Source organism: Nerophis lumbriciformis, linkage group LG20, assembly GCF_033978685.3.
Source record: "Nerophis lumbriciformis linkage group LG20, RoL_Nlum_v2.1, whole genome shotgun sequence".
In the NCBI taxonomy this organism is placed as follows: Eukaryota; Metazoa; Chordata; class Actinopteri; order Syngnathiformes; family Syngnathidae; genus Nerophis; species Nerophis lumbriciformis.
Window position 1 is genome coordinate 2,382,501 of NC_084567.2, and position 15,000 is coordinate 2,397,500.

The 15,000-nt window shown below is 28.2% G+C and overlaps 1 protein-coding gene across 1 annotated transcript in view; it reads right to left on the reverse strand.

Moving 5' to 3' along the window:
* The window catches only part of castor1 (cytosolic arginine sensor for mTORC1 subunit 1), a 50,102-nt gene that overhangs the window by 1,927 nt on the left and 33,175 nt on the right, over positions 1–15,000 (reverse strand). The window contains exons 7-8 of the mRNA XM_061980979.1: positions 5,238–5,320; positions 5,060–5,154 (exon numbers count right to left, since the gene is read on the reverse strand). Of these exons, the coding sequence (XP_061836963.1) occupies positions 5,060–5,154; positions 5,238–5,320 (178 nt within the window). The remainder of the gene's footprint in view (positions 1–5,059; positions 5,155–5,237; positions 5,321–15,000) is intronic.

Here is a 15,000-nt window from a genome sequence, read left to right on the forward strand (position 1 = left end):
ATACTTGCATGTTCGAAATAAACTCAACTCTCTCTCTCTCTCGTTGTATACTTGCATGTTCGAATAAACTCAACTCTCTCTCTCTCTCTCTCTCTCATGTTGTATACTTGCATGTTCGAAATAAACTCAACTCAACCTCTCTCTCTCTCTCTCTCTCTCTCTCTGTCTCTCTCTCTCTCTCTCTCTCATGTTGTATACTTGCATGTTCGAAATAAACTCAACTCTCTCTCTCTCTCTCTCTCTCTCTCTCTCTCTCTCTCTCTCTCTCTCTCTCTCTCTCTCTCTCTCTCTCTCTCTCTCTCTCTCTCTCTCTCTCTCTCTCTCTCTCTCTCTCTCTCTCTCTCTCTCTCTCTCTCTCTCTCTCTCTCTCTCTCTCTCTCTCTCTCTCTCTCTCTCTCTCTCTCCAACAATTCTTACTTACTAAACCGTCCCATATGTAGGAGTGTTTTCATGCATATTTGTACGTGCTATCATAATGTAATCACGCTAGCGTCGTTAGCATCACCTAATATGCTAACAAGTTTAGTCTGTGTTAGTATTATTTAATTAAATTGTGTTCACCAAAACGTCACCGTGGCGTTATTGAGTCTGTTTAGCTGATTAGTGAGCTAGCTTCTGCAGCTAGCGGGTCCATGATGATGACTTCTGTTTTGTTTGATCAGCCGTTTTACTGCCTTGTTGCAGACACTGTTTGGAAACAATTGAGGTATGTAAATAAACATTTTCTGTGTAAATAACTCACTTCATGATGTATATATCTGCGACCTATTGTCCGGTGTGGCTAATATATGGAAAAATTTAGGTTTTTTTCAAAACTTTATTAGGTGCGACCTATAGTCCGTAAAACGCAGCAGTATGAGCGATACCAAGCTGCTTCACTTATTAGTATTGTCCGTCACTAATGAGTTAAAGAAGATTCCATCGCTCTGAAAATGTGTTTTGGTTGATTTGCAGCACTCTCAAAATTGTTTATTGAAGTTTTATTTTGCATGACTTCACTTTTAATATGAGGAAAATGTGACAGTCGAATGGCAGCTTTTCTTCCTTTTTTTCTTTTCTCTTCAAATTGTTATCCCAGCGTTTGAAGGGCAAAAGGGGAAGTGGCTTGTTGCACTTAAGTGTCGCGCTCAATGGGGGAGAACCTCAACTTGGTATGACCCATGCGGTGATAACCACAAGACCTCCTGGGGGGGAAGGGGGCTTCTGTTTACTACTTTCAAGGGAATTGTCTAAAATGAGGTCATTGCCGTGGTAAAAATACACACCCCCAAGTGGTTCCTGTAATGACAAGCTTCATGATGACGGCGAGGGTGCAACACGGGGACGAGGAAGGAGTGCTGACTCTGCATAAACACACGCTAATGTGTTACATGTGTTTTTATGTTGCACCAAGAACAATTCCTAGTTTGTGAACCCGTTCTCAAACAATGGAAATAAAACCATTCTGATTCTAATAATGACAGTTTTATTTAGGGTTTCAATTATTTTGTTTTTATTTCCTCCAACGCACTGAATGTTGTTTTGTAAACATCCAGAGGTGCTTAGTAACATACGCTACATTCACTCTTTGAAGGAATTGTACTTTACTTCTAAGTAGTTTTTTTCTTCAATTCATTTGAAAAGTCAGACAGTCTTGAACTAGTACTTTGCTGCCATCTTATAGACAAAGTGAATATTTATACATTATATATATATATATATATATATATATATATATATATATATATATATATATATATATACACACCGTATTTTTCGGACTATAAGTCGCAGTTTTTTTCATAGTTTGGCCGGGCTCCAGTGCGACTTATATATGTTTTTTTCCTTTTTTATTATGTATTTTGGGCAGGTGCGACTTATACTGCGAAAAATACGGTATATATATATATATATATATATATATATATATATATATATATATATATATATATACCGTATTTTTCGGACTATAAGTCGCAGTTTTTTTCATAGCTCCAGTGCGACTTATATATGTTTTTTTCCTTTTTTATTATGTATTTTGGGCAGGTGCGACTTATACTACGAAAAATACGGTATATATATATATATATATATATACCGTATTTTTCGGACTATAAGTCGCAGTTTTTTTCATAGTTTGGCCGGGCTCCAGTGCGACTTATATATGTTTTTTTCCTTTTTTATTATGCATTTTCAGCAGGTGCGACTTATACTCCGGTGCGACTTATAGTCCGAAAAATACGGTGTGTGTGTATATATATATATATATATATATATATATATATATATATATATATATATATATATATATATATATATATATATATATATATATATATATACCGTATTTTTCAGACTATAACTTATACTCCGAAAAATACGGTATATATATATATATATACCGTATTTTTTGGACTATAAGTCGCAGTTTTTTTCATAGTTTGGCCGACTTATACTCAAGAGCGACTTATGTGTGAAATGATGAACACATTAGCGTAAAATATCAAATAATATTATTTATCTCATTCACGTAAGAGACTAGACGTATAAGATTTCATGGGATTTAGCGATTAGGAGTGACAGATTGTTTGGTAAACGTATAGCATGTTCTATATGTTATAGTTATTTGAATGACTCTTACCATAATATGTTACGTTAACATACCAGTTGGTTATTTATGCCTCATATAACGTACACTTATTCAGCCTGTTGTTCACTATTCTTGATTTATTTTAAATTGCCTTTCAAATGTCTATTCTTGTTGTTGGCTTTTATCAAATACATTTCCCCAAAAAAATGCGACTTATGTGTTTTTTTCCTTCTTTATTATGCATTTTCGGCAGGTGCGACTTATACTCCGGTGCGACTTATACTCCGAAAAATACGGTGTGTGTATATATATATATATATATATATATATATATATATATATATATATATATATATATATATATATATATATATATATATATATATAGGGATGATACTTGAAACCGATTTTCCCGGTTGTTCGATAAAAAAACCGAGTCCTCGGACTCGTGCCCCTTTTTGAGAACCGGTACCCGTTATCGAGACCACTATAGTAAAGAAAAAGAGTTGGTTCTCTATTCGAATCCCTGGGAACGAATCCCATTATTATTTATACACCTATAGTGATCACAGAGACAGGTTGTTTTTGTGTTACTGTATATATTTGTTTTTCTGAAAAATCCCACTTAATATACTTTGGGTAACAACAGTCAATATTTACTTATTTTATTTTATTTTTTTAGGGGGGTAACAGTCAATATTTATTTATTTATTAGATTCAAATTTTTTCTTATATAATAAAAGTGAGCTTTTATTCAACCAAATATTGTGTGTTTTTTTCCATATACAACAACCTATCTGGACTCGATAAGAGAATCGATAAGGAATCGGTTCGATAAGAGGATTCGATAATAGGCTTGAACTCGATAATTTCTTATCAAACATCATCCCTATATATATGCTATATACATATATATATATATATATATACATATATGTATATATATATATATATACATATATGTATATATATATATATATACACACATTCTATTTATTTCTATTGGGGCTCCAGTACTATGGAATGCCCTCCCGGTAACAATTAGAGATGCTACCTCAGTAGAAGCATTTAAGTTCCATCTTAAAACTCATTTGTATACTCTAGCCTTTAAATAGCCCCCCTTTTAGACCAGTTGATCTGCCGTTTCTTTTCTTTTCTCCTCTGCTCCCCTATTCCTTGTGGGGGGGGCATGGATGAAGTGCTGGCTGTCCAGAGTCGGGACCCGGGGTGGACCGCTCGCCTGTGCATCGGCTGGGAACATCTCTGCGCTGCTGACCCGTCTCCGCTCGGGATGGTGTCCTGCTGGCCCCACTATGGACTGGACTCTTACTATTATGTTGGATCCACTATGGACTGGACTGTCACAATATTATGTCAGACCCACTCGACATCCATTGCTTTCGGTCTCCCCTAGAGGGGGGGGGTTACCCACATATGCGGTCCTCTCCAAGGTTTCTCATAGTCATTCACATCGACGTCCCACTGGGGTGAGTTTTTCCTTGCCCTTATGTGGGCTTTGTATCGAGGATGTCATTGTGGCTTGTGCAGCCCTTTGAGACACTTGTGATTTAGGGCTATATAAATAAACATTGATTGATTGATATATATATATATATATATATATATATACACACATATGTAGATATATATATATATATATATATATATATATACATATATATATATATATATATATATATACAGTATATATATACACATATATGTATATATACATACATATATATATATACATACATATGCATATACATACATACATACATATATATACATGTATATATATATATATATATATATATATATATATATATATATATATATATATATATATATATATATATATGTATATATGTGTGTGTATAAATGATGGTAAAATAGAAATGCTTGTCAACATTATTATGCTGCAAGCAACATTTTTTATACATAAATGTCGAGTTCTGAAAGTGAAACCTACTAATTGGCTGAATGCTTTCAAATTAAATCTTGGAAAATGGTTAAAAGTACAAAAGCCCTTAAATTGATATCTTTATTGGAGAAATGTAAAGTGATTTAGATTAGCCTTCTTTTGTCATGTTGTACCTTATTCTATTATTTATTATTATTTGTATATTCTATTTGTTTTTGCTTGAATTTTCTTTCCTTGACATGTTTCGTGAAGGACAGTATTTGCTCAACCTGGTGGATGTTTGAAAGTGTTGACAGTGCCTTGCTTTTTGTCTACATTGAGAACATATATGTACATTGTTCAATAAATAACAAAAATAAACTTTAAGCAGGAAGTCCTCGACACTTGCTGCTGAGCAAACGCTGCAGGAATGTCTCCTCCCGTGTGACAAAGAGCGTCAAGTAAACAGCAAACTGATGCTTTCTGTCACGTGTGTCAGCAGTTTAGGTCGTGTGTGTGTGTGTGTGTGTGTGTGTGTGTGTGTGTGTGTGTGTGTGTGTGTGTGTGTGTGTGTGTGTGTGACTGACCAGAGCGTGGTCGAAGCTGAAGGTGCTGATGTAATACGCTGAGATGTCGCAATCCGCCAGCGGCTGGGAGATCTGCGCCACGATGCCACACTCGTCTGAGAGGAGAAAGAAGAAGACGTGACCAGGTCTTCCTTGGCGGTGAATATTGACCCCCCCATTTTGGCTCAAGCCCCCTCACCGAAGCCCAGCGGCTGTCCCCCGATGCGCACCATCCGCCACAGTTCCCCCGAGGAGCTGGTGAAGAGGAGGTCGGCGGGGAAGCTGCAGCACAAACACAAAGACATGCTTTTTAAAAAGGCAAGGAGAGGAAAAAGAAGTTGTAAGAACACTCCAGTTGAACTTGAACTGACACAAAAACTGATTTTTATTACTGATTCAGCAACTTGTGCCTTCAAAACGCCGTTTTTGAGGAAATAGGACGCCTTTTTTTCCTGCTGCTTGCAGTTGAAGGCACAGTTTTTTGGGATGGAAATGTGTAAATCGCTGCAAAAACTAAGCAAGAAGTTTAAAAACTTGTATTTATGTCCAAAGTGAGGCCCGCAGCTAAAATGTTAACAGCTCGTGGCGCATTCTAAACATATTATAGAATTATTTTTTTTTTTAAAGTGGAATAAAAGAGCAAAAAGGTGAAATGTAACGAGAAAAAGTTGCAATGTGTACTCTAATAACAGAAAGCTGTTGTTTTTGCTCAAAAAAATAATAATGGATCAAAATCAATGTTGTTATGAATTATTGACCAATTCTGTGTTTGCCATAAAGCATGTTTTCTGTGACAAAAAAAGGCACTAATTAAACAAATTTAAAAAACATTTTTTTTAAATAACTTATTTTTATTGAAGGATGGATTTGAATTTGATAGATTTAGGTGTTGAAAGTAAAAAAAAAATCAAAATAAAGTATTAATTATTTTTTATATTTTTATTATCGAGGCCCTGTTGGATACCCAAGAATTTAAGTGGGATTTTTTATTTTAAAAAAACTGCCATTGCTAAAATTTTTTTTTTTTTTTTTTAAATCAAAATCAATGTTATGAATTATTGACCAATTCAAGGCTTTAAGTACTTCATAAATATTGCATATTTTTTGTGTTTGCCATAAAACATGTTTTCTGTGACAAAAAAGGCACTAATTAAACAAATTTAAAAAACATTTTTTTTTAAATAACTTAATTTTATTGAAGGATGGATCTGAAGTTGATAGATTTAGGTGTTGAAAGTAAAAAATCAAAAAATCAAAATAAAGTATTATTTATTTTTTATATTTTTATTATTGAGGCCCTGTTGGATACCCAAGAATTTAAGTGGGATTTTTTATTTAAAAAAAACTGCCATTGCTAATTTTTTTTTTTTAAATCAAAATCAATGTTATGAATTATTGACCAATTCCAGTACTTGATAAATATCGCATATGTTGTGTGTTTGCCATAAAACATGTTTTCTGTGACAAAAAAAGGCACTAATTAAACAAATTTAAAAAACATTTTTTTAAATAACTTATTTTTATTGAAGGATGGATCTGAATTTGATAGATTTAGGTGTTGAAAGTTAAAAAAAACTCAAAATAAAGTATTAATTATTTTTTATATTTTTATTATCGAGGCCCTGTTGGATACCCAAGAATTTAAGTGAGATTTTTTATTTTTAAAAAACTGCCATGGCTAAAAAAATGTTTTATTTTATTTTATTTTTTTATCAAAATCAATGTTATGAATTATTGACCAATTCAAGGCTCTAAGTGCTTGATAAATATTGCATATTTTTTGTGTTTGCCATAAAACATGTTTTCTGTGACAAAAAAAGGCACCAATTAAACAAATTTAAAAAACATTTTTTTTAAATAACTTATTTTTATTGAAGGATGGATCTGAAGTTGATAGATTTAGGTGTTGAAATAAAAAAAAACATCAAAATAAAGTATTCATTATTTTTTATATTTTTATCATCGAGGCCCTGTTGGATACCCAAGAATTTAAGTGGGATTTTTTATTTTAAAAAATCTGCCATGGCTAAAAAAATGTTTTATTTTATTTTATTTTTTTTATCAAAATCAATGTTATGAATTATTGACCAATTCAAGGCTTTAAGTACTTCATAAATATTGCATATTTTTTGTGTTTGCCATAAAACATGTTTTCTGTGACAAAAAAGGCACTAATTAAACAAATTTAAAAAACTTTTTTTTTTAAATAACTTATTTTTATTGAAGGATGGATCGGAAGTTGATAGATTTAGGTGTTGAAAGTAAAAAAAAAATCAAAATAAAGTATTAATTATTTTTTATATTTTTATTATCGAGGCCCTGTTGTATACCCAAGAATTTAAGTGGGATTTTTTATTTAAAAAAAACTGCCATTTTTTTTTTTTTTTTTTTTTTTAAATCAAAATCAATGTTATAAATTATTGACCAATTCCAGTACTTGATAAATATCGCATATGTTGTGTGTTTGCCATAAAACATGTTTTCTGTGACAAAAAAAGGCACTAATTAAACAAATTTTAAAAACATTTTTTTAAATAACTTATTTTTATTGAAGGATGGATCTGAATTTGATAGATTTAGCTGTTGAAAGTAAAAAAAAAACTCAAAATAAAGTACTAATTATTTTTTATATTTTTATTATCGAGGCCCTGTTGGATACCCAAGAATTTAAGTGGGATTTTTTATTTAAAAAAAACTGCCATTGCTAAATTTTTTTTAAATTTAAAAAAAAATCAAAATCAATGTTATGAATTATTGACCAATTCCAGTACTTGATAAATATCGCATATGTTGTGTGTTTGCCATAAAACATGTTTTCTGTGACAAAAAAAGGCACTAATTAAACAAATTTAAAAAACATTTTTTTTAAATAATTTATTTTTATTGAAGGATGGATCTGAAGTTGATAGATTTAGGTGTTGAAAGTAAAAAAAACTCAAAATAAAGTATTAATTATTTTTTATATTTTTATTATCGAGGCCCTGTTGGATACCCAAGAATTTAAGTGGGATTTTTTATTTAAAAAAAACTGCCATGGCTAAAAAAATGTTTGTTTTTTTGTTTTGTTTTTTTATCAAAATCAATGTTATGAATTATTGACCAATTCAAGGCTTTAAGTACTTCATAAATATTGCATATTTTTTGTGTTTGCCATAAAATGATTTTTCTGTGACAAAAAAAGGCTTTAAATAAACACATTTTAAAAAATGATACTTATTTTTGTTGAAGGATAGATCTGAAGTTATTTTTAATACTTTTAATATTGAGGCCCTGTTGGATACTCAAGAATTTTTATGAAAAAACCCCACCATTGCTCCATAAATAATAATGAATCAAAGTCAATGTTGTTATGAATTATTGACCAATTCCAGTACTTGATAAATATCGCATATGTTGTGTGTTTGCCATAAAACATGTTTTCTGTGACAAAAAAAGGCACTAATTAAACAAATTTAAAAAAACTTTTTTTTTTAAATAACTTATTTTTATTGAAGGATGGATCTGAAGTTTATAGATTTAGGTGTTGAAAGTAAAAAAAAAACTCAAAATAAAGTATTAATTATTTTTTATATTTTTATTATCGAGGCCCTGTTGGATACCCAAGAATTTAAGTGGGATTTTTTATTTTTAAAAAACTGCCATGGCTAAAAAAATGTTTTTATTTTATTTTATTTTTTTATCAAAATCAATGTTATGAATTATTGACCAATTCAAGGCTTTAAGTACTTCATAAATATTGCATATTTTTTGTGTTTGCCATAAAACATGTTTTCTGTGACAAAAAAGGCACTAATTAAACAAATTTAAAAAACTTTTTTTTTTAAATAACTTATTTTTATTGAAGGATGGATCTGAAGTTGATAGATTTAGGTGTTGAAAGTAAAAAAAAAAATCAAAATAAAGTATTAATTATTTTTTATATTTTTATTATCGAGGCCCTGTTGGATACCCAAGAATTTAAGTGGGATTTTTTATTTTAAAAAAACTGCCATTGCTAAAAATTTTATTTAAAAAAAAAATCAAAATCAATGTTATGAATTATTGACCAATTCCAGTACTTGATAAATATCGCATATGTTGTGTGTTTGCCATAAAACATGTTTTCTGTGACAAAAAAAGGCACTAATTAAACAAATTTAAAACACTTTTTTTTTTTAAATAACTTATTTTTATTGAAAGATGGATCTGAAGTTGATAGATTTAGGTGTTGAAAGTAAAAAAAAAATCAAAATAAAGTATTAATTATTTTTTATATTTTTATTATCGAGGCCCTGTTGTATACCCAAGAATTTAAGTGGGATTTTTTATTTAAAAAAAACTGCCATTGCTAAAAAAATGTTGTTGTTTTTGTTTTGTTTTTTTCATCAAAATCAATGTTATGAATTATTGACCAATTCAAGGCTTTAAGTACTTCATAAATACTGCATATTTTTTTGTGTTTGCCATAAAATGTGTTTTCTGTGACAAAAAAAGGCTTTAAATAAACACATTTTAAAAAATGATACTTATTTTTGTTGAAGGATAGATCTGAAGTTATTTTTAATACTTTTAATATTGAGGCCCTGTTGGATACTCAAACATTTTTATGAAAAACCCCCCACCATTGCTCCATAAATAATAATGAATCAAAGTCAATGTTGTTATGAATTATTGACCAATTCCAGTACTTGATAAATATCGCATATGTTGTGTGTTTGCCATAAAACATGTTTTCTGTGACAAAAAAAGGCACTACTTAAACAAATTTAAAAAACATTTTTTTTAAATAACTTATTTTTATTGAAGGATGGATCTGAATTTGATAGATTTAGGTGTTGAAAGTAAAAAAAAAACTCAAAATAAAGTATTAATTATTTTTTATATTTTTATTATTGAGGCCCTGTTGGATACCCAAGAATTTAAGTGGGATTTTTTTATTTAAAAAAAACTGCCATTGCTAAAAAAAAATTATTAAAAAAAAAATCAAAATCAATGTTATGAATTATTGACCAATTCAAGGCTTTAAGTACTTCATAAATATTGCATATTTTTTATGTTTGCCATAAAATGGGTTTTCTGTGACAAAAAAGGCTTTAAATAAACACATTTTAAAAAATTATACTTATTTCTGTTGAAGGATAGATCTGAAGTTATTTTTAATACTTTTAATATTGAGGCCCTGTTGGATACTCAAGAATTTTTATGAAAAAAAACCCACCATTGCTCCATAAATAATAATGAATCAAAGTCAATGTTGTTATGAATTATTGACCAATTCCAGTACTTGATAAATATCGCATATGTTGTGTGTTTGCCATAAAACATGTTTTCTGTGACAAAAAAAGGCACTAATTAAACAAATTAAAAAAATGTTTTTTTAAATAACTTATTTTTATTGAAGGATGGATCTGAAGTTGATAGATTTAGGTGTTGAAAGTAAAAAAAAAAAATCAAAATAAAGTATTAATTATTTTTTATATTTTTATTATCGAGGCCCTGTTGGATACTCAAGAATTTAAGTGGGATTTTTTATTTAAAATAAACTGCCATGGCTAAAAAAATGTTTTTTTTTTGTTGTTTTTTTTTAATCAAAATCAATGTTACGAATTATTGACCAATTCAAGGCTTTAAGTACTTCATAAATATTGCATATTTTTTGTGTTTGCCATAAAATGTGTTTTCTGTGACAAAAAAGGCTTTAAATACACACATTTAAAAAAATTATACTTATTTTTGTTGAAGGATAGATCTGAAGTTATTTTTAATACTTTTAATATTGAGGCCCTGTTGGATGCTCAAGAATTTTTATGAAAAAACCCCACCATTGCTCCATATGTTGTGTGTTTGCCATAAAACATGTTTTCTGTGACAAAAAAAGGCACTAATTAAACAAATTTTAAAAACTTTTTTTTTTAAATAACTTATTATTATTATTGAAGGATGGATCTGAAGTTGATAGATTTAGGTGTTGAAAGTAAAAAAAAAAATCAAAATAAAGTATTAATTATTTTTTATATTTTTATTATCGAGGCCCTGTTGGATACTCAAGAATTTAAGTGGGATTTTTTATTTTAAAAAAACTGCCATGGCTAAAAAAATGTTTGGTTTTTTTTTGTTTTTTTTTATCAAAATCAATGTTATGAATTATTGACCAATTCAAGGCTTTAAGTACTTCATAAATATTGCATATTTTTTGTGTTTGCCATAAAATGATTTTTCTGTGACAAAAAAAGGCTTTAAATAAACACATTTTAAAAAATGATACTTATTTTTGTTGAAGGATAGATCTGAAGTTATTTTTAATACTTTTAATATTGAGGCCCTGTTGGATACTCAAGAATTTTTATGAAAAAACCCCACCATTGCTCCATAAATAATAATGAATCAAAGTCAATGTTGTTATGAATTATTGACCAATTCCAGTACTTGATAAATATATGTTGTGTGTTTGCCATAAAACATGTTTTCTGTGACAAAAAAAGGCACTAAACAAATTTAGAAAACTTTTTTTTTTTAAATAACTTATTTTTATTGAAGGATGGATCTGAAGTTGATAGATTTAGGTGTTGAAAGTAAAAAAAAAAAATCAAAATAAAGTATTAATTATTTTTTATATTTTTATTATCGAGGCCCTGTTGGATACCCAAGAATTTTATTTAAAAAAAACTGCCATTGCTTAAAAAAAGAAAAAAAAGAATCAAAATCAATGTTATGAATTATTGACCAATTCAAGGCTCTAAGTACTTCATAAATATTGCATATTTTTTGTGTTTGCCATAAAATGTGTTTTTTGTGACGAAAAAAGGCATTAAATAAACACATTTAAAAAATATATACTTATTTTTATTGAAGGAAAGATCTGAAGTTGATATATTTAGGTGTTGAAAGTAAAAAAAAAAAAATCACAATAAAGTATTAATTATTTTTTATATTTTTATTATCGAGGCCCTGTTGGATACCCAAGAATTTTATTTAAAAAAAACTGCCATTGCTAAAAAAAAGAAAAGAAAAAGAATCTAAATCAATGTTATGAATTATTGACCAATTCAAGGCTCTAAGTACTTCATAAATATTGCATATTTTTTGTATTTGCCATAAAACGTGTTTTTTGTGACCAAAAAAAAGGCATTAAATAAACACATTTAAAAAATATATACTTATTTTTATTGAAGGAAAGATCTGAAGTTGGTAGATTCAGGTGTTGAAAGTAAAAAAAAAAAAATCACAATAAAGTATTAATTATTTTTTATATTTTTATTATCGAGGCCCTGTTGGATACTCAAGAATTTTATTAAAAAAAAACTGCCATTGCTTAAAAAAAAAAAAAGAATCAAAATCAATGTTATGAATTATTGACCAATTCAAGGCTCTAAGTACTTCATAAATATTGCATATTTTTTTGTGTTTGCCATAAAATGTGTTTTTTGTGACAAAAAAAGGCATTAAATAAACACATTTATAAAATATATACTTATTTTTATTGAAGGAAAGATCTGAAGTTGATATATTTAGGTGTTGAAAGTAAAACAAAAAAAAAATCACAATAAAGTATTAATTATTTTGTAATTTTTATTATCAAGGCCCTGTTGGATACCCAAGAATTTTATTTTTAAAAAACTGCCATTGCTAAAAAAAAAAAAAAAAATCTAAATCAATGCTATGAATTATTGACCAATTCAAGGTTCTAAGTACTTCATAAATATTGCATATTTTTTGTGTTTGCCATAAAACGTATTTTCTGTGACAAAAAAAAGGCATTAAATAAACACATTTAAAAAATACATACTTATTTTTATTGAGGGATAGATCTGAAGTTGATAGATTTAGGTGTTGAAAGTTAAAAAAAAAAATCACAATAAAGTATTAATTATTTTTTATATTTTTATTATCGAGGCCCTGTTGGATACCCAAGAATTTTATTTAAAAAAAACTGCCTTTGCTAAAAAAAAAAAAAAAAAAGAATCTAAATCAATGTTATGAATTATTGACCAATTCAAGGCTCTAAGTACTTCATAAATATTGCATATTTTTTGTGTTTGCCATAAAACGTGTTTTTGTGACAAAAAAAGGCATTAAATAAACACATTTAAAAAATATATACTTATTTTTATAGAAGGATAGATCTGAAGTTGATAGATTTAGGTGTTGAAAGTAAAAAAAAAATCAAAATAAAGTATTAATTATTTTGTATATTTTTATTATCGAGGCCCTGTTGGATACCCAAGAATTTTATTTAAAAAAAACTGCCATTGCTAAAAAAAAAAAAAAGAATCAAAATCAATGTTATGAATTATTGACCAATTCAAGGCTCTAAGTACTTCATAAATATTGCATATTTTTTGTGTTTGCCATAAAACGTGTTTTTTGTGACAAAAAAAAGGCATTAAATAAACACATTTAAAAAATATATACTTATTTTTATTGAAGGAAAGATCTGAAGTTGATATATTTAGGTGTTGAAAGTAATTTTAAAAAAAAATCACAATAAAGTATTAATTATTTTTTATATTTTTATTATCAAGGCCCTGTTGGATACCCAAGAATTTTATTTAAAAAAAACTGCCTTTGCTAAAAAAAAAAAAAAGAATCTAAATCAATGTTATGAATTATTGACCAATTCAAGGCTCTAAGTACTTCATAAATATTGCATATTTTTTGTGTTTGCCATAAAACGTGTTTTTTGTGACAAAAAAAGGCATTAAATAAACACATTTAAAAAATATATACTTATTTTTATTGAAGGAAAGATCTGAAGTTGATAGTGAGATTTAGAGGTTGAAAGTAATACAAATAAAGTATGATTATATTGAATACTTTTATTATCGAGGCCCTGTTGGATACTCAAGAATTTTAGTGGGATTTTTTTATTTAAAAAAAAACACCATTGCTCCATAAATAATAATGAATCAAAGTCAATGTTGTTATGAATTATTGACCAATTTAAGACTGTAAGTACTTGATAAATGTTGCATATTTTGTGTGTTTGTTATAAAACATGTTTTATGTGACAAAAATGGCGTTAAATAAACACATTTTAAAAAACATAAAAAAAGGAATGACTTACTCTTATTGAAGGATAGATCTGAAGTTGATAGAGATTTAGGTGTTGAAAGTAATAAAAATAAAGTATTAATTATTTGTAATACTTTTATTATCGAGGCCCTGTTGGATACCCAAGAATTTAAGTGAGATTTTTTTTTTTTTTTAAAAACTGCCATTGCTTAAAAAAAAATAATGAATCAAAATCATTGTTGTTATGAATTATTGACCAATTGAAGGCTTTAAGTGCTTGATAAATATTGCATATTTTTTGTGTTTGCCATAATACGTGTTTTCTGTGACAAAAAAAGGCATTAAATAAACACATTTAAAAAAAACCAACTTATTTTTATTGAAGGATAGATCTGAAGTCGATAAAGAGATTTAGGTGTTGAAAGTAATACAAATAAAGTATTAATTATTTTTAATACTTTTATTATCGAGGCCCTGTTGGATACCCAAGAATTTAAGTGAGATTTTTTTTTTTTTTTAAAAACTGCCATTGCTAAAAAAAAAAAATGAATCAAAATCAATGTTATGAATTATTGACCGATTCAAGGCTTTAAGTGCTTGATAAATATGGCATATTTTTTGTGTTTGCCATAAAACGTGTTTTCTGTGACAAAAAAAGGCATTAAATAAACAAATTTAAAAAAAACCAACTTATTTTTATTGAAGGATAGATCTGAAGTTGATAGAGAGATTTAGGTGTTGAAAGTCATAAAAATAAAGTATTAATTATTTTCAATACTTTTATTATCGAGGCCCTGTTGGATACTCAAGAATTTAAGTGGGATTTTTTAATTAAAAAAAACACCATTGCTCCATAAATAATAATGAATCAAAATCAATGTTATGAATTATTGACCAATGTAAGGCTGTAAGTGCTTGATAAATGTTGCATATTTTGTGTGTTTGTTATAAAACATGTTTTCTGTGACAAA